The sequence below is a fragment of the Tenrec ecaudatus genome, chromosome 5 (assembly GCF_050624435.1).
Source record: "Tenrec ecaudatus isolate mTenEca1 chromosome 5, mTenEca1.hap1, whole genome shotgun sequence".
Classification (NCBI taxonomy): domain Eukaryota; kingdom Metazoa; phylum Chordata; class Mammalia; order Afrosoricida; family Tenrecidae; genus Tenrec; species Tenrec ecaudatus.
Window position 1 is genome coordinate 127,740,345 of NC_134534.1, and position 21,154 is coordinate 127,761,498.

Sequence of the window (21,154 nt, forward strand, 5' to 3'; positions counted from 1 at the left end):
AAGGACATTTATCCGGCCCGCCGGGTGTTTTTGCCCCGTTTATTTTTTTACTTCAAAATAAGGTATGTGCAGTGTGCACAGGAATTTGGTCATAGTTTTTTTTTAAACTACAGTCTGGCCCTCCAACGGGTCTGAGGACAGTGAACTGGCCCGTTGTTTAAAAAGTTTGAGGACCCCTGCTGTAGAGTATTAATTATACTATACGACATTTTAATTGTTTGACTCAGAGATCTTATTTATCACCACTAATGTGGTTGTTGTCTGAGTTGATCTCAACTCAGGGAAACCCCAAGTGGTGCAGAACAGAACGGCTCCCTCGGTTTCCTCGGTGATAGTTTCTATGAAAGCACAGCAGCATCCGTGACGATGCTGGGCGGATTAGAACCACAATTCTTTCAGTTACCAGCCAAGCTCAAATCATTTGAGTCAAGTAGATTTGCCTAATTCTTCTTAAAAGGGATACTATTTAAAAAATTCATTCTCTATTGATATTCATTTGGATTCTTTCCAGTTCTCTGCTAGGATAAAAGATGAGGCAATGGACACTTCTGTACAATGATCTTTGTGTACTTGTATAACTACATCTCCAGAGTACTTCCTAGACATTTTATATCATGTTGAAGCCTGGCATAAGCACAGGGGTCATCCATTAGGAATTCAGAAATGCAAGAAGATACTGCTGAGTGGCTAACCAGCTGAACTGTCAGCTTCATAGATAGCTGGCCTTTTCCTGTACCCAGTGAAGTATTCCACAACTTCCTAAATACCTTTCATTCATTCTCTTGAGCCGGCCCATTCTCATGTACGGCCCACACAGTTCCAAATCCAGCGGAAGTCATTGCTGAAAACACAGTGCAGGTTTATCAACAAGGGATTTTACTACTTCCTTACCTTGAACTGGGTACTCCTGATGCGTGTTAAGTTCATTAACATGACCCCGGAGTTAACTCCTGCAGCACCATAGAAAGGGTGCCGAGCAAAGCGACTGTACCAGCCAATCTTGGGGATTTCATGCTCGGGGGCCATGGCTGCAAGCTGGGTGGAGTTAAAATGCCTCAGGAGTTTCCAGATGTCATCCACGGGTCTCAGAAAGAGAACGTCAGTGTCCACGTACAGAAGGGAGTCCACATCTTTTAAAATCACCTTGTGTGTATTGGGAGGAAAGGAGGGAAAAAGCCAAACAAAACAAAAACAAGTCAGAAACAAAAGTCTGACATATCAACAATGCTATCAATTTTCATCAATGAAGGTTTGGTTCTAGAATAATCCCCCCCTCTTCTCTCCCCTGAGTTTCTTTTCCTTGGACTTGAGGAATAAGTGTCAATCAAGGGTTGGAGACTTTAATTTTTAAATTGTGAAATGGGTGAAGGTGTGTGAAGCAGATCGGTTTTCCATTCAACAATCCATCTATATTGTGCTGTCATCTCGTTGGTTGCAGCCCCCACAATGTAGTATCACTTATCTCCATTCTTCCCTCTGTTCCCCCTTTCCATTCCTCCTTTCCCAACCCTTTCAGCCCTCTGATGTTTGTCCTTGGGCAAACAATGCCCTTTTGGTATCAAATGATTCATTATTTTAAGCTGGGAGGGAAGGTACCTCATTAGTATTATTGTTCCCCTTATAGCGCTTCCTATTACTTGGTTGACAAGGGAGATAAATCTTGATCAGGGTTTGTAAAATTCTAGGACCCTGGGCTATATTTAATAACTGATGAATCTTTTAATGGGTGAAAAAAAATCCAAAAATGACTAAAACCTTTTTTAATCTTCCTTCTGCCACTAAGGTCTACTGCCCTGGTGGTATAGTAGACTAAATAAACATTGGGCTAAGTGAAAGGCCAGCAGGTATGGAGGCACCAACCACTCCACAGGAGAAAGTTGATGTTGTCTGCCCGGGAAAGATGTGCAGCCTCAGAAACTGTGTGAAGCAGTTTTCCTGTCCTGTAGGGTCACCAAGGGCCAGAATGATTTGATGACTGTGGGATGGGTCTTTTTCTTTCAGGACTAGTTTTTCCCTGGGACAGCTGGGACTGGCGCTATTCACAGCCGGAAGTGGAACATCTCTTAGGGGACTAGGTGATGCCAGGTTTTGGAATAAGTATTCTCTGTCTTTGGATTCATTTCATCTAGTGTCAATGGGCAAGGTTCTGCATCTTTTAGAAATGATATTTTCAACTAAGACTTGGACTTTGGCCAGATTTCTTGTTAGGCCAGGGATCAGCAAGCTTTTTTTTTTAATACAAGATAATGAATATATTAGGCTCTGTTTCAAATGTCTCAAATCTGTTGTAACAGCCTAAATGTAGCCATCGCTGGGCATAAATGGCTGAGGATGGCTTCCCTCCACTAAAACTTTATTTAGGGACACAGATACTTCCTTCATATAATTTTCGTTTTGTTTTTGAAGAACTAAGAATCTTTAGTGGATGTGGACTAGGAGTCTGTGGGTCTTGAGAACCTCTGTGTACTAGCTGGTCTTCGTCTCCAAGTTCTCCTTGGCCTTCTCCTTCCTCTTCTCCTCCAGGGTGGCTGTCACCGCCTGGCACTTCCACCTCACCTCATGAGCTAGGTGGCCCAGGTAGGTAAGGTTGTGCAAGGGCTTCAGCTGTACCAGCATAAGGCAGCAGAGACCACTCTCTGCTTGTATTTGTTGTAGGGGAGTGGGGTCCCATAGAAAACCCTTGAGGACAGGCAAGGTGTCTGGGCCTGCTTGGTCTTGTGGGGCTGCATGTTTCGCATGGTTTGCAGAAGATGCAACTGGGAGCCCAGAAGTGGTAGCGACCCTGGGAGGGGTTGGTGTTCATACGTTTCTGGAAGAAGGGCAGGCATTTCAACTTTTTCCTGTAGACCAACCTGGGGGTCGGACAACCCTTTCACAGGGGGAGCCTACTGGAAAACACATCTTTAGGAACCGAGACCGCTCCTCTATCGGTGTCCAGGCAGGTCCACCCAGATGCAGATACGCCCACATATGAGTACCTGGCGTGAAGTCTGTTACCCATGCTACACCATGCTTCAAGACAAAATTTCATTTGTTTGCAATTAGAAATAAATATTTCACAATATATAATTACATATTGTTTTTGTAATTAATCACTGTTAGTCTGGGTACTTTAGAGAAACAAATGCACAGAAACTCATGTATAAGAGAGAGTGTTATATAAAGGGTAAGTGCGCATCAAGAAAATATCCCAACCCAGTGCTTCCCAAGCCCACAAGTCCAACATTAACCCATTAACCCATATGTCCAACGCAAATCCACGAAGTCCTCTTCCATCTCACAAAACAGAGGCAATGATGCCGACTGCAGGAGGAAAGTCAAATCAGTGAATGTGTGAGCATCTCAGCACTGGCAGGGGTCTCCACACAGGTGCTCCAGCAACCAGGGCTGCATCGGGGTAGGTCCATGCGGCTTCTCCTAGGGGGTGTTTTGCAGAAAGTGACCCTTGCCAGCTGAAGCAGGGGACTGGCTAAGGCAGCTGCATCCTGGTCTGACCATCACAAAGCAAGAGACCCGAGAACTAGAAAGGTGAGGCTCACTGAGCCATTTATCGCTCCGCCCTTCAATTACACCCCCCATGTGTTTATCATACAGGTTGGCACAATAAACTAACTACCTCAATCACTATGCTTTAATTATATTCAATTTGTAACCATGAAAATACATCCTGCATATCAGATATCTACATTATGATTCATAACAGTAGCAAAATTACAGTTATAAAGTAGCAATGAAAATGATTTTATGGTTGGGAAGTCACCACACATGAGGAACTGTATTAAAGGGTCACGGCATTAGGAAGGTTGAGAACCACAGTGTTAGAGAGCACACATAACATGGCGATGAGCTAGGGGTATACACGCAATAGGAGGCATACATGTGACAGGAAGGTACATATGTAATCAGATGGGCAGGTTCTAGAGTTGAAATCACAGCCCAACCTTGATTGTCTCTGAGCTGCCTTGACCTTAGGTGTCCCTGAGCTCTTTTCCAGGGGAATAATCTCTGATCCTTATCAGAAGGGTGTGGGCCCTATTTAGGATTAGATGGTCTGACTGCTTCTGCTGGCAGATAAGCTGTAGACAGACAGCCTTCAAGCAGCTGACTTTCAAGAGCATAGTGAGTGACCTTGTGCTTGCAAACAGCACCTTAGGATTGGTAGTATTATGGGGGACATACTGGGGAATAACTTTTACTAAGGAGAATGTGATTGAGACGCATCTCCAACCCACGGATGTGAAAGCCTCCTTCCACCGGAGCCCCAGCCTTCCAGAATCCTTAACGTCGGAGTGCAGAGCATGTGTCCGCATGTACTCTGTCTGGTTCTGTGTCCCACAGCCCAGGAGATGGCCTCAGCCATGCAGCACCAGGACCTGCCTCTCGCCACTTCTGGCTGACATGTGGTCTATTAGGCAGGATTCTCTAGAGAAGCAAAGCCAGGACACTTACCAAAGAGGATAAGTTTATATCGTGAAACGAAATATAATAGCCAATTTGACCACAAAGCAGTTCAGGAAGCTCAGTCCGACGACTCACTTTAATGTACTGAAAGTCTTTTCAACTCCTGCCACGGAAGCAGAAAGTCGGAGGACGAAGTGGCGAGGCGGCCAGTGCACAGTGTGGTGAAGCAGGTCATAATGCAGCTTCACGGTGTACTGGTGTGAGGTGGCGGCATCTGGAGTGGTGGCAAGATGGGTGGAATTCGCTCACAGGCGACAGGCATGGCAAGGTGGAGTAGTGGCAGCGATGTGGTCCACACTGACGTGGCAAGAAGGTGTCGCAATGTGCCGCACAGCCCACAGGTAGCACAGGCCACGTGATGAGGCAGGGTCGTTCGGGGGGGGGGCACCTCCATCTTGGTGGCATCTCCAAGGGAGGTCATCAGGCTGCGACCTGGTTGATACATTAAACTGCACCCATATCTTCTTGCAGGTGCCACCTTGGCACAAAAAAATCCACCCACCATACCTGGCCTCCATTTACTTTTCTTCATTTGATCTTTCCAACAATATAAACCATAAAAGCCATGCTCAGCCCGGGGGTCATACTTCGCCATTTCTTCCAGTTCATTGATGCCAGCCACCTTAGGTACATGAGTTCTCTAGCACTAGCTGCTTAGCTTACCAGATTTTAGCTCTGGGTTTGGAGACTTTAAAACCTACCTAGCAATCAAGTGTTATCCCTAAATTCAGGCATGACCTAAGTTTGGCTTAACCAAAGAAAGGTTTGAATCTCCTGAGATCCCTGGGCTGTCCTCACCCGAGCACCATAGCGACAACCCACCAGGCCCCTTGATTTCTCCAATGGGTGCCCAGGGGCTGCTTCAAGGGGATTTCAGACTTGAGCAATTTCAAAGCCTATGTGATAAACCACAGGCTTTATCTCGCTTTTCTCATCTCTTAGAAAGAATAGATTTTATAAACTAATAAAATGAAACTAGAAGTAATGACCAACCACCATCATGTTTTCATAAAAGATTACCTTGATGCTTGTTTTAGTAAGCCTCACTATCCTAATGCCAGGGTGAGGATGAGTTCTTTAACTGAATCTACTACAGTTAAATAAACCCACCACATTCTCCTTATTTCTTCTTATTAATCCATGACAAAGTAAAAGGTTTTATAAAGTAAAAGGAATTTACTTTGTCATAGGTGAACCCTAGTCTACTGATGGCATTTAAGAACCAGAACTTCAATCCCATGGAGAAAGGATACACTCTTTACAAAAGCATTGATATTATGATACAGATGATATATTAGATGTACAAATAAATTATTAAACCAATAACATTTTATATGTAAATATTATATTAAATACTAGTTAAGATACCCTGTACATTCAAGAGCATCCCAAGAGCTCAACATCCGGCACAGGTCATTTTCTGAGAAAGAAATCTGTAGCACAGCCAAGTTCGTGTGTCACATACTGTGAGTGATACAAGCTTAAGAAAGCAAGAAAGCAAGCTAAAGCCACTTTCTAATATGTATTTAAGGGAACAAGGGGCTGCATGGTTGCATGGCGTTCCATGAAAAAGTGAATTTAACTTACAGAATCAGAGAGGAAGGGAGTGATTTCTACCCGAGGGAAATTTATAGCTGGGAATCTTATTTAAAAAAAACTTACAAGGGTGAAAGGGTGGGGGAGGAAGGGGAAAAAAGGGGAACTGATATCAAGTGCTCAAACAGAAAGAAAATAATTTGAAAATGATGAAGGCAACATATGTACAAAGGTGCTTGATACAATTGATGTATGGATTGTTATAAGAGCTGTAAGAGCCACCAATAAAATGATTTATTTATAATTTTAAAATAATAATAAAACACCCACAAAAAGCTCAAACCTGGAACAAAGCCATATTACATAAGAGTTATATAGAAATGTATTCAACACAAACAACACTTGACAGGTTTTAATTGTTTCTTGGTCTTAACTCATTGGCTTCTTCAATTGAGCAAATGTGATTCCAACCATGAAAACAAAAAGAGCTGAACAAGAAAGCTGAAGAACCATCCAGAGGAGGAAGAAGCCCATTGTGTAGCTATGCGAACGACGCATCTTTAATCAGCGGGGCACTGTATCAGGCATTTATGAAATCACAACAACTCACACACAGTAAGTTTCTATTTAACCAACATCTTTCTGAACATGCAGATTGCTCCCACTCGTCTGCGGTTTTTGGTGTTTGTTCTCCTTCACTGTTATAAGCAACACTATCTATGGACATCTTTTTGGAGGAATTCCTGAACACGTGGCAATTCATTAAAAATTATTTACATAGTTCAAAAATGGAAATATGCTAAAGTGAATTCTTTCCTAAGTTTTGCTTCTCTCTTCCTGTTACTAGGTCCCCTACGTGGAACCTGGAGTGCCCAGGTGTCTGGATGGCTCTGCGTTGTGCCAGCCGTTGCTGGCATGGAGAACTAAACGGCCATCCACGTTCAGTCACCATTTCATGCTGCAGAGTTCACCAGCCCGCTTTCAGAAACAGCACGCATACAAAATCTGCTTTTAAAACTTACTCTTATGCCTGTATAGTATGTGGACGGCCCGCAATTTATCTAGTCACCTAATGTAAAGCGCTGAATTTGTTCTCAAGTTTTTACTAGAAGGATAAGAAACTCGAATCCTTCCCATTGCCATGGTCAAGCGTCCTGCTCATAGCAGCCCCTTAGGAAACCTCACCTTGAGTCATGTCAAAGCACGCTTGTCAGCTCCTTAAAATCTAGTGGCTAAAAAAAAAAAAAAATCTAGTGGCAGGGAACTGATTACAAGAATCCACGTATAGCCTCCTCCTCCCTGGGGGAAGGACAGCAGAGAAGGCGGCAGGGGGAGACGTCAGACAGTGTAACGTATGACAAAATAATAATAACTTATGAATGATGAAGGGTTCATGAAGTAGGGGGAGTGAGGAGGGAGGGGGAAAATGAGCAGCAGATATTAAGGGCTCAAGTAGAAGGCAAATGTTTTGAGAATGATGATGGCAACAGATGCACATATGTGCTTGACACATGGATGGATGGATGGATTGTGATAAGAATTGTATGAGCCCCCAATAAAATGATAACACACACACACACATATGGTGGCAGAGTTCAAGAATAGGTGCTTTTGTAGTTTTGACAGTTTTATACTTTTATCCATCATGAAGGAATGTGCCTTTGCCCTGATCTTCACCAGCACTATGATCACACTCTTGGATATCTGCTGACACGGGGGCGTGCCTTAAATCCTAGTCTAATGACTCATGTCAGTCATTGCATGTTAGTCTACCCCATGGAACCCTGGTGGGGCACTGGGCAAGCACTCAGCTGTTAACAGAATGACTGTTGGTTCAAACCCAACCACCCCACTCTGTGGAGAAAAAACACGGGGAGCTGCCTTTGTAAAGATGTCAGCCTGGGAAACCCTGTGGGGCAGGTCTACTTTGTCAGAGAGTCTGCTCTGAGTCAGAAATGACTCGATGGCACACAAAAGCAACATCAGTTTTACCGAGGGGGTGCACTTGCTGCCTATCGGGGACCCAACCTTACGGCGGGAGGTGATGCAAAGTTAGTGGACAAGGGGGTGGGGTATTAGCGGGAACTTTGAATAACAACTCTGCTTCCCAATAGTCGGCAACCACACACGTCCCAGACCCAAATCAGCCCTCTCCAGACCCTCCGCTGCTGAGCTCCGTCCTGGAGACATGCCTTCTCAGGAGCCCGTGCTGCCGTGGAAAGGTTACAAGTCCTCCATGAATGGGCCAGTTGCCAACATGGTCAAAGCCAGCCTGCAGAGGAGTTGTGCTTCGCACGGAGAACACACTTTACACAATGATATGGTGCCGCGGCTCTGGTAGAAGTTCACAGACCAAGTTAGGTTCCGCTTTGGCCACTTCCACGCAAATCCATCAGTGACAGGAGTTCCCTCTTTCACATTCTGTCAGCATGTGTGCCCTCTGCATTCTAGTTGCACTTCCAGTCATCTGCCCAGTTAGTGACGCTTAGTGGCCAATATTTTCTTAAAAGCCAGAGATGGCACAAAATTACTTGAATTTCTAGTAGCTTCTGAAAAATCCCCAAGCTCAGGGGTCAATCTGCCCCCGCCCAGTGTTCACAGCGAACTCCTAGAACAAACATCTACGGAGGGTCACCAAGACCAAAGGCTCTGTCCTCGCAATGCAGTGGGACCCAGACAATGAACAAGGAAGGGAGCGGTGGCTCGGCCTCACTCACACAGTGTGCCCACACCACTGCAGACATGGTGGATTTTCCCTCCTCGCACCTCCACATGACTGCCTCAGGATGACAGGAGGTCTGGGTGGTCCTGGGCCAGGGGATGCTAGTGGTGGGCTTCTGGGGGGATGGCAGTCTTTCTCTTGACGGTGATGGCTAACAGGTGCTAACTTGTCAAACTGAGCCCCTACAGTATTGGCGGGCTCTTATTGGTATGGTCATCACATTACAACCAAACAAGTCACTGAGGGCACATATCAGACCCGGGATAGAAGCACAGGTGTAAGAACTCGAGTTCCTGAGTTCAAATCCTGGCAGTATGGCCCACTACCCCCATGGGTTGGAACAAGCTGCTCAGTTTTTCCAGGCTCAGTTTCCCTATTTGTAAAAGGTGAAAAGCTACCGCCACCCTGACTCCCATCCTGGGTTGTTATATTGATTAGTTGAAACTCAGCCCAGAGAGCACGCAGCACTGTGGCTGTACATAGTACGTGTTCAATAAACAGCAGTTACTATTGCTGTACGTGCTCTCTTGTGTTTCCCCTTGGAAGTGTCAAGTATAATTAGTGCCCACAGCACTTCGTGTTGATAAGTTTTTAAAAAACCTTTTATTTAGTCAGCGTCAAGCAGCCAAGAAATAAAGGTTTTGAACCCTTTTAATACCATAATCTACTTATCTTTCTGAAAACAAGCACATAAGAGTTTCTCACACCTGATCTGGGGTGGGGGTGGGAGGCTCAAAGCCGGTTCTTTCTGGTGCACGGAGGAGAGAGATTCTGTTTCAGTATATCTGGGTGACAATGTGCATTCTCCGCAGGTGATGGAACTGGAATGCACCTTCAGTCTCGAGCCCTGTTCTGCAACAAGGGGTGCTGCACTAATTCGAAGAGGGCCATTGTCGGCTTCATTATAATAGGAAGAGGAACATTTACATAAAGGATATAAAATTAGCTATTCTAATTCCTTTATGGAAATTAGTCAGCAGGAAAAATGAGGCCCTTGTTTCCTTAAAGTCAGGGGTGAGGGAGGCAGGACACAAAAGCTATTTGTGCAGGTGTTGCTGGTGGCAGGAATGTGTGCTCTGCCCCTTGGCCAGCCCACCTGGAAGCAGTCTCCCTTGGGTGTGCTCTCCAACTGTCAGCAAAGCCGGCAGAAGGACCACCACTGGCTAACCGCTCACCTCCAAGTTCCTTCTACCCAAATCTGGTCTGACCCAGATGATACAAGTTGATGGCTAAACATTTCGGGCTTGAGATATGATTACACTTGTCCAAATTCTGTTTCCACCACTTGCTGGTGGTCTTGGGCAAGCTGTTTAAGCCTTCAGAGTTTTAGTCTCCTCATCTAATTGTATGGTCCAGAGAGGAGACTCAATTCAGTCATGAGCCAGGTGGGTTACAAACAGCAATGTGTATTTCTGGCCTGAGTGCAGACGGGCTGAGGCAGAACATGCACAGCCCAGGCTGAGGCTATCCCATGATACATTCCATACATCAGCCCAGGGACTGGTGACCATAGGAACTGCACAGAAATGAGGAACGGACCTGGCCCCTCTGCCGTAGGAAATACAGGCTGGGGTCTTCTTGAATGATGGGCGTCATGAGAGCTCCACTTCCCCGTTTTCCATCATCATCATTTGTGGTTCACTGATTCCTCTGGGGTTGTCACTGTCCTTGGTTTATCGGTTTCTGGCAAACGCACATTCTTTCCTGTGTGTACAGAACTTTTTTATAGGGTCAACCTTGGGCAGAACTTTATAGGGTGGGCTCAGGAGCAAACATGGAGGAACTTTGGTTCTTAACAGACTCTATTAAGCCTTACAATATGAAGTTGAAACCCTACTTCATAGTGCTGTTTGGTCATGGGATTCGATGGGAGCCCCCGCCCTGCTGCCATAACTGCTGTCCCCTCCGTGACTAAGGGCTCTCTGTATGCCCCAGGAGGGATTCGGTGATTGACAAGGAAGAAGGGCAGTGGGAGCAGGAGGGAGCACAACCAGGAGCTCACAGGTCGCTGCTGCTTGTGTGCATCCAGAGAAACAGGCCTGGCTCTGTGTGGAGGGCAGTGCAAAGGGTCACACGAATGAGCTGGTGCTCAAAGCCACCCAGAGGTGCCCGGTGATGTGCTTTCCAAAGGCTACAGCCTTGCAGGCTTTGAGCTCGGTTCTACTCTGCAACAGGTGGGATCGCTGGGACCAGATTTCCTTGACTGCAATGGGTTTGGGGTTTTGCAGTGCCTGTGGTTGCTGGTAAGCAAGTTTCTACACTTGTTTGTGAAGCGGCAGCCCAGACCCCCCAAATCCAAGGCATTGTTTACCGACCACTCTGGAACATCCATCCTTCCAAGTTGAGCTCCAATGAGACCTCCATCATTATGGAAACACTAGCCAGTTTCACCCGCGAGCTTTCATCACAGCTTGAAATTAACTCAGCATTCCCTTTTCTTGATTCTTCTCTAACTCGGCTGAAGACTCTTTGAAGCATGGGATTTGGCCATGTCGTTCACAGTCACATTTCTACATTCAGTCACATAGTTGTTGTTGTTATTGTTGTCGAGTGAATTCTGACTCGTGGGAACCCTACAGGAACTGTCCCATAGGGTTTTCTGGGCTGTGTTATTTATGCGTTACATCACCCAGTCTTTTCTCCCACTGAGCAGCTGGTGCATTCCAGCCAGCTGCTGAGTGCTTAACCGGTGCCGCACTAGGGCCCCTAGTGAGTGCTCCATACATTTCACTCTTCTGTTTGAACTGAGTGTTGTTGCAAAGAAGACTGCACTGTCATGAGAACCAACAGTCTTCGAAGGAGTACAGCCAGAATGCTCCTTAGAAATGAGGATGGCAGTGGGTGAAGGGAGACATCAGTCAGTCGGTGTCAGACATGAAAAAAACGATTTATACATTCTCAAGGGTTCATGGGGGAGGGAGGGAAAAATGAGAAGCTGATACCAAGGGTTCAAGTAGAAAGAAAGCATTTTGAAAATGCTGATGGCAACATATGCACAAATGTGCTTGATGTGATGGATGGATGGATTGTGTTAAGAACACTATGAGCTCCCAATAAAATGATTAAAAAAGAAAAAAGAAACGAGGATGGCAAGACTTTGTACAACATCATGAAAAACTAGTAACCGGCATCCTGTTTTGTAAGGTGCGGGGCCAATGAAAACAAAGGAAACCCTTCTTGTGAGGGAGTAACACGCTGGCTGTAACAACCGTCTCAAACACACCACTAATCGTGAAGATGGTGTCGACCTGGGGAACCTTTTGTTCTGTGATACTGAAGGTCACGAGGAGACAGAACTGATTCAATAGAAACTAAGAATAACATATGTGCATGTATACAAAAACCTACACATCCATGTTGGGCATTTGAAAGTCTCAGCGGATGAAAGCTCTGTATTCAGTATGGTCTACTGTGCATATTCCCTTCCAATTTGGCCGTTTCCAAACAAAGGAGCCCCTGTTTGGTGCCACGTATGCACAAGCACCCCCTTGTGCTAACAGAGTGAAAGCTGTAGACCGGACTAGGAACACTTACAGACTGTCTGCTTTCCTGCTTTTCCTTTTTGTGACATGCAGTGGGAGCTTACACACAAAAAATATTACATGGTGATTTATCATATTCATGATTTTTAGATTTCTGGATTGTTTGTTAAATTATTAGTTTTAAGGGACAAATACTGCTCCTACCCCTGAAAACGAAAGCATATCTACTTCTATTTTTGCTTCTACTGTGCCCCCTTGTGGAATTACATATAAGCAAAAGTCATTTTTGATGGAATTTTAACTGAGCAGGAGTGTACACATGTCACGGCTATGTTCGCACACGGTCCCTCGATGAAGCAGGCCTTTCTGCTCCCTTTAGTCTTTGATCTTGGTGCATACACTTACCCAGACTGCCCTTGGGGTGAACAGGTCAATGGGGGCTTTGTTCGCGACAGTTCCCCTAAAAATCTGGCACGGCCAACTTGTGTTCAGCCTTTGATTTCATCTTCTCAGCTGTGTGCCCAACTGCTCTATAGCTGCATGCAGGGTGCTTTCCACAGGACTTGCGTAACTAACAGTCTCTGGTGTCTCTGGAGCATTCTGAGATAATGGCTCTCAGATCTTCCATCTGCTTCCAGCGTTCCTTTTGGCTTGCTTCCTCCTGTTATCAGGTGTGATCGCAGCCAGCAAGTCCACAGTCTTTCCTTGTGGACTGTTGACACCCTGTCGGCCATGACAACTGTCATGTAAAGTAGTTTCTATGTCAGCAGGTCCCCCCGTAGCCCCTCCTCACCTCGCCCCAGAGAAGCACCAAGAAATAAATCATTGGGTTGCAAGAAACAGTGACTCTTCACTTCAATTGGATTGATTTTTCAAAGAATGTCTTCCCTTCAAATTCAACTAATGTTTGCTGAGTATACAGGGCCTACACTTGTATAAGGATTATTAATTGAAATCCCTCGATCACCTTGTGAAGCAGTGTGGAGGCCATTTTCATATGTCTATCCATTCACCCATCAACCTTCCGAGTCACATGTTGTTTACATATACCATGTACCTATAACGTGTTTGTTACAGGAACCCTGGTGGTGTAGTGGTTATGTGTTGGGCTGTGACCTGCATGGTTAGTAATTCAAAACTACCAGCAGCTCTGCGGGAGAAAGACTGGGCTTTCTACTCCAGTAAATAGTGACAGTCTCAGAAGCCTACAGGGGGTCACTATGAGTCAGCATTGACTCGAAACCAGTGAATTTAGGTTTGGTTTTGGGTTCTAGGTACTAGGATGGATCAAAGCTCTTTGCCCTCAGTAGATTACATGCCAGAGAAGGAACTCCAAATAGTGACAAAGAAAACAAAATTGCCAAAGTTATGTGATACAGTTATGTTATATTAAATACAATTGGACTCTGTGGTTTCATTTATATATATATATATGAAAGATGATTTATGATAATTATAAGTGTGATTTCATCAATGTCCGGAAATTATATAAGTATATATGGCTAAAGAATTGTGTACAGGTGCCAGGTTGTCAAGGGGTGGATTGATAGTTTATTGTACCAGCCTTGCTGATAATCACAAGTGGGATTAATTGAAGGGCGGAGAGATAAATGGCTCGGTGAGCCTCACCTTTTTTGTTTCTCACTCTTTAATCATCAGACCAGTGTGCAGCTGCCTTGCTTGTTCTGTGCCTCAGTTTAAAGGGCACACTACCTGTGGGATGTCTAGCCGGTGGACTGTGTCGCTGTAAGTTGAGGTCCCTTTAAGCCCACATGTTTGGAATGTACATCTCTGGAGCTGGGGACTGACGGTTAGTGACCTGGCTGACAGTTGGCGACCTGCCTTGCTGTTTGCTGCCTGTGCTGGGATAGCCTAGCTCTCTCTCTCTCTACAGAGGACTACCTGGCGGCCCTTAAGACTTGAAGGACTGCCAGTGTCTCACAACTCTCTCACGGGAGTGAGTTGCACTGAGCCATTTGTACTGCTTTATAATTTAACTGTTAATTTCTTGTATTATATATCCATTTATCTGTATATAATTTAACAGTTCATTTCTTGTGATATATGTCTAACTATCTTTAAAAATACCGTATATACTCGTGTATAAGCCAAGTTTTTTAGCACAAAATTGTGCTGAAAAACTGGGTTTTGACTTATACACGGGTCAGTGGTATCCCAGAGAGGTGTAACATCTCGCTAGGGCACCCCCGAGGTAACCGGACGAGCACCTGTTATCTCGCAGGTGATTGCTGTTTCTCTGCTGTTCATTCAAAGCCCCGCTGACACTACAGGGTTTTCAATGTTTGCTTACTCACATCTAAGCAATCAGAGCCGTACTATGATGTGTATTTTTGAATAAGGCTTTTAAAGACCGTGTGCGAAGGATGTGGCATGAATGGATGTCATCTGGTCAAGCCCGACTAACAAGGGGAGGAAATCTCATGAAGCCTGACATGGAGTTAATAGCAAAGTGGGTTCAAGATGCATGGGAAGACATTCCAGAAGACATGGTGCGACGTGCCTTCCAGAAATGTAGTATTAGTAATGCTATGGATGGCAGTGAAGACTGCGTTTTGTATGAAAATGACAGCAGTGATGGTGATGACGGTGATCTCAGTGAGGACAGCGTCTATGATGACCTCACACTAGCTGAAGCTCTGCATTGGGATACGGATGATGATGAGGAATCCAGTTTTGAAGGATTTTAATTCTTTACATTTTAACTTGGTTGCTGATTGAGCTCAGGGAATAGTACTCTTTTTTTTTTTTTAACAATTTATTAGGGGCTCATACAACTCTTATCACAGTCCATACATATACATACATCAATTGTATAAAGCACATCTGTACATTCATTGTCCTAATCATTTTTTTCTCTTTTCTTCTTTTACATTTTATTAGGGACTCATACAACTCTTATTACAATCCATACATATACATACATCAATTGTATAAAGCACATCCATACATTCCCTGCCCCAATCATTCTCAAGGCATTTGCTCTCCACTTAAGCCCTTTGCATCAGGTCCTCTTTTTTTCCCCCTCCCTCCCCCCTCCCCCCTCCCTCATGTGCCCTTGGTAATTTATACATCGTTATTTTGTCATATCTTGCCCTATCCGGAATCTCCCCTCCCCCCTTCTCTGCTGTCCCTCTCCCAGGGAAGAGGTCACATGTGGATCCTTGTAATCAGTTCCCCCTTTCCAACCCACTCACCCTCCACTCTCCCAGCATCGCCCCTCACACCCTTGGTCCTGAAGGTATCATCTACCCTGGATTCCCTGTGCCTCCAGCCCTCATATGTACCAGTATACAGCCTCTGTCCTATCCAGCCCTGCAAGGTAGAATTCGGATCATGGTAGTTGGGGGGAGGAAGCATCCAGGATCTGGGGGAAAGCTGTGTTCTTCATCGGTACTACCTCACACCCTAATTAACCCATCTCCTCTCCTAAACACCTCTATGAGGGGATCTCCATTGGCCGACACTTGGGCCTTGGGTCTCCACTCTGCACTTCCCCCTTCATTTAATATGGTATATATATATACATACACACACACACACACACATATATATATATTTTGCATGATGCCTTATACCTGGTCCCTTGGCACCTCTTGATCGCACTGGCCGGTGTGCTTCTTCCATGTGGGCTTTTTTGCTTCTGAGCTAGCTGGCCGCTTGTTCACCTTCAAGCCTTTAAGACCCCAGACACTATCTCTTTTGATAGCCGGGCACCATCAGCTTTCTTCACCACATTTGCTTATGCACCCATTTGTCTTCAGCGATCCTATCATGGAGGTGTGCAGTCAATGATATGATTTTTTGTTCTTTGATGCCTGGTAACTGATCCCTTCGGGACCACTCGATCACACAGGCTGGTGTGTTCTTCATTGTGGGCTTTGTTGCTTCTGAGCTAGATGGCCGCTTGTTTATCTTCAAGCCTTTAAGACCCCAGTCACTATCTCTTTTGATAGTCGGGCACCAGGGAATAGTACTCTTAAGGTATAATGCTGATACCTTATTCTTTTTGTTGAACCTATTTTCCACTTACTGTGCTGGTTTACTAATTTTCAATGACTTGTTGTCCTTTTATTTAAAATAAATATTTAAATACATTACCCCATCGATGTCTCAATTTTTAGTAATTTTATTTTCATTTGTTTTGATTATTGAAACTCACCAATAGCTTCTGCATTTTCCACCCTAGGCTTATATACTCGAGTCAGTTTTTCTGGATTCCCCGATAATGATTAGGTACTTCAGCTTAGACTCGGGTCGGCTTATATTCGAGTATATACATAAAATTATCAGCAATCTGGTTTTATCTCTTAGCGAACCCTAACACAGTCTAATTTTGAAGATGGGGTGGGGGGATAAAGCAGGAAAGGGGAACAAGAGCAAATTCAGCAGCCTCAATGAACAGGTGCCTTGAAGCAAATACATGTGCTTCCTGTGTCCCATCGACGAGTGGAAGAATAGAACACTCAGGGGAATCTTCCAAAAGTATTTTGAGGAACACTTGGGGACTCTGTCACGTCTTCAGAGTTTATAAATCACAAGAAATATCAGAGACCACTATACTTTTTCATATTATCGAAAAGACTTGAGTTCCAAAAGTCTAAGATTTACCCCAGGAAAAATAGCCTAAATTCCCTAAAGTTTAGCCTCCTTCTTTGTGAAATGGATATAAATTAATACATTTCTCTGAGTTATGAAGAGTCACTGATCTTGGCATGTGACAAATGGAGCAGATGCCAGATGGTGTTTTAACCTCCAGTCCATTTCTCCTTTTTCCATAGTGGATTCGGACGGCATATTTTAAAGCACTGTTTCTCAAGTTATTTTCAACTGTAATTCACAAGTAATGAGATACATTTATGTTGTGATCCTAGTATACGCATGCATACATAGACAAAACAGAAACACAACTTGAAAAAATAACAGATGTCCTTGTAATATACAATGGACTTGCCTGACTTCTCCTTTATTGCAAATGTTAGTCTGAGTAAACTAGGGAAACAAATCCACAGAAACACAAATAAATAAATGAGTTTTATATAAAGGGCAGGTGTATATTAAGAAAGCATCCCAACTCAGTGCTGTTCAAGCGCATAAGTCCAACATTAACCCATATATCCAACACTGATATCTACAAAGTCCTCAATCTCACAAGACATACTCAATGATGCCGACTGCAGGAGGAAAGCTGAATCAGTGAACGTGTAAGCATCTCAGTGCTGGCTGGGGTCTCCACAAGGCTGCTATAGCACTCAGGGCTGCATCAGGGTAGGTCCATGTGGCTTCTCCTCAGGGATGTCTTGCAGGAAGTGAGCCTTGCCAGCTAAAGCAGGGAAGTGGCTAAGGCAACTAACTGCACCCTGGTCTAACCATCAGAAAGCAAGAGACCCAAGAACTAGAAAGGTGAGTCTCACCAAGCCATTTATCCCTCCACCCTTCAATTAACCCCACGTGTTTATCGTGCAGGTTGGCACAATAAATCTCAAATGTCTCATTGTACTATTCAAAAAGTTGGTCATTATCTACTACATTGATTTCAAGGGTCGCGGCTGGGCTTATCGTCACAAATTGACAAACACAGGAAGGTCAAATCGTTAACAAAGGCTTGATAAATAAATAAATATAGATAGGCAGATAGACCTTTGAATAAATACATAAAAATAGTCCCTCAGTCCCTCTTCCCCTACCCCTCAAATTTCTACTCTCAGAGCCAGTTATTTCAATGGAATCTTTGGTAAATCCCTCCAGGCCTCTAAGAAGGATGCCTATCTTGTGCTTTCTTCCCCTGGGAGAAGAGGATTTACCCTAGCTCTGTTTCACACAAACTACCATGCCCATGCACATATGTCCACGTGACATCCTGTCTATATAAGCCCCACTCACTGCCATTGAGTGGGTTCTGACTCACAGCAACCCTACAGGACATAGTAGAACTGCTCCTCTTGGTTTCTGAGGTTGCAGATCTTTACAGGAGCAGAGAGCCTCATTCTTCTCCCACAGAGCAGCTGGTGGTTTGGAACTGCTGACCTTTTGTTCTGCAGCTCAACTCATGTAAACCACTATGCTGCCAAGGCTCCTCATTTCTATATGGTGGGATAAAAAATTCATTTATATCAACATACAGTATTATCTTTCATACTAGGTAAACACTATTTCCAATTAAGCCATGAAATACGCCATTGTAAATTTCCCTTTTGGTACAACTCTTGTTTCCCCTACGGCTATTGGTTTGTTTGTGCTGCTTTCCACAGATCTATCCAAGCTTCTTCTAGACCAGTGTTCTCAACCTTCCTAATGCCGCAGCCCCTTTCATACAGTTTCTCATGTTGTGGTGACCCCCAACATAAAATTATTTTTGTTGCTACTTCATAATTGCAATTTTGCTACTCTTATGAATCATAATGTAAATATCTAATATGTAGGATGTATTTTCATTGTTATAAGTTGAACATAATTAAAGCATAGTGATTAATCACAAAAGAATATTTAATTATATTTCTTTCTAATTACAAATAAATAAAATTTTGACTTGAAGCATGGTGTAGCATGGGTAACAGTCTTCATGCAGGGCACTTGTATGTGGGCGTATCTACATGTGGGTGGACCCGCCCGGAGATGGATAGAGAGCGGTCGGTGTCTTAGTTCCCAAGACCATCAGAAATATGTGTTTTCCAATGGTCTTAGGTGACCCCTGTGAAAGGGGTTGCAACGCATAGGTTGAAAACCGCTGTCCTGTAAAGTGTCCATGCTCCAGTCCGCATAATGTGTACCTACTATTTCTTTCCCCCTGGACCTCTCAGTTTCTTTTGTGTGGGATTACTTACTTGCTCATTATAGTACACATCTCAGATTTTCTAGATTTATTTATGACACTCCTTCTTTGGGGTCAAGCACATTATCCAGTAGTTCCCGGAGAGAGGAATTGTGGGAGGTAAATATTTTTGGAACTGTGCCCATCAGAAACTGTCAGTTCCTCCAGACACTTGATTGGTAGTTTGACTGGGTATAGAATCCTAGGTTGCAAGATTTTGTGTGATTTACTTCTCTGTTGCTTTCCTCACCTTTGTTTTCTCTGTTCCCTTTTCCTATACCTCCTGCTATCATGTTAGATCTGTCCTTTAAATAATGTCCTGGTCTCTTTTCATAGTTATTCTCCATCTCTTTTGTTTTTGTTTGCTTTTTGCTTTACTCTAAGGGGGATTTTTCTCAACTTTTTCTTATAGTTCTACTGAGTTGTTCATCTGCTATTACATTTTTTATTTCTAAGAGCTGATCTTCTCCTCAAAATGTTTCATTAAAAAAAAGAAGAATCTCGTGCTTCTTTCACATATGTAATATTTCCTTTTATTTCTCTGAAAACTTTCTATAAGTTTTACTTACTCTGTAAAAATTATTCTAAGTTCATATTTTTTCTCTTTTTTGATCTCCAATGAGCTAGTCAGTGTGTTTTCATTCATTGTTGACATGTGTAGAAGGAGATAGAGGGGGCCTGTTGGCTGTGTGATTCAGCGTAAGGAGCTGACTGGGACAGTTAGTAGGGAACCCTCTAGGGTCAGTGTCCTTAAATAGCCAAAAACGTCTCTTCCAACCCTCGTCCCAGAAGACATCATTTTTTCCAGCAGGCTTGTGTTTGTCCAGGTTGACTAGAGAAACAAATCCAGAGACATTCATATGTCTGTAAGAGAGCTTTATATCAAAGAGCAATTATGTATGAGAAAACATCCCTGCCAGTCCAGATCAAATCCATAAGTCTGATATTAGCCCATAATTCCTCTTCAGACTCATGCAGTGCATGCAGCAATGTCGAATGCAGGAAGATCACAGGCTGGTGGGTGAAACGTCTTGTGGATCAGTGGCAGTGGAGGCATCTAAGCGCTGCCAAGAGTATCCATGGGGCTCCTCAACAGGAAGATGAAGCAGAGACAGTGTAGTCCATCTCCCAGAAGAAAAAGAGGAGTTTCCCGGAATCCTTATGGGCACACCACACCCGTAAGGAAGCACTGTCAGGCTGTGATCCTGTTGACAAGCTAGATTCCACCCCATTCGTTCTTATTATCAAGTTAACATGAGATTATGTAACTGCCACATGGCTCTACTAGAGCCTAGAGTCCCAATTATGTGAGATAAGGGCCTTTGGTCTGAACTTTCAGTATTTAAGTTTCTACAGAACCTCATGCTTACATGATGCCTTAAACTGTGCTTGGATTTCTCTAGCGCAAAGACCCTCGGTGTTATCTTTTCTAGAAATTAAACCCCTACGCTTTTCTCCACAGAAGGGAGAGTAAGATTCTAAGTCACGTGATAAGAGGCAGGCAATCTGGATAGGGCCCATCTCTTCCCAAAACTGCGTTGCCAACAAACCTCTTGTTCCTAACCTCATTTTGACCACTTTCAAAGGCATCTGATGCCACTAGTTCATTGACATTTTGGTGTCTGTATTATGTAAATAATTAGTTGCTAGGCTTTCCCTAATGCCGACTAAAGAAATAGTGATCTCACTTGACTAAATACTCTGGGTGTTTATTGCCATCTTATTCTCCTTATTCTCTTTGTCTTCGAAGGTTTATGCTCTTAACATGAAAGAAAAAATGTTTTACTTACCCTTTTAAATATAATTTTGGGGAAAAAGTGACTAAAATACAAATGTTTTCTTCTCTTTAATCAGACACAGCCTTGTTTGTCAATCTGCCCACTGATTAACTCACCATGAACCAATTCCTATTACTTGCATCCAGAGAATCCTGTTAGTCAGCCATCAATATGTCAGTTCTGAACCGCATACTCATATGCTTCATAACAAACACAGCAATGCTTTAGCTCCAGAACTTCCCAACCAATTACTGTTGAGTCAATCCTGACTCATAACCACTCCCAAGTAGAACCCCAGGGGTTCTCAATGGCTGGTTAGTTCCAGAACGACTAGTATGGTAATTAT

The 21,154-nt window shown here is 43.9% G+C and overlaps 1 protein-coding gene across 1 annotated transcript in view; it reads right to left on the reverse strand.

The window, feature by feature from the left end:
• GXYLT2 (glucoside xylosyltransferase 2) overlaps positions 1-21,154 on the reverse strand; it is a 121,732-nt gene that overhangs the window by 30,613 nt on the left and 69,965 nt on the right. Inside the window, exon 4 of the mRNA XM_075549885.1 lies at positions 892-1,143. Within this exon, the coding sequence (XP_075406000.1) occupies positions 892-1,143 (252 nt within the window). The remainder of the gene's footprint in view (positions 1-891; positions 1,144-21,154) is intronic.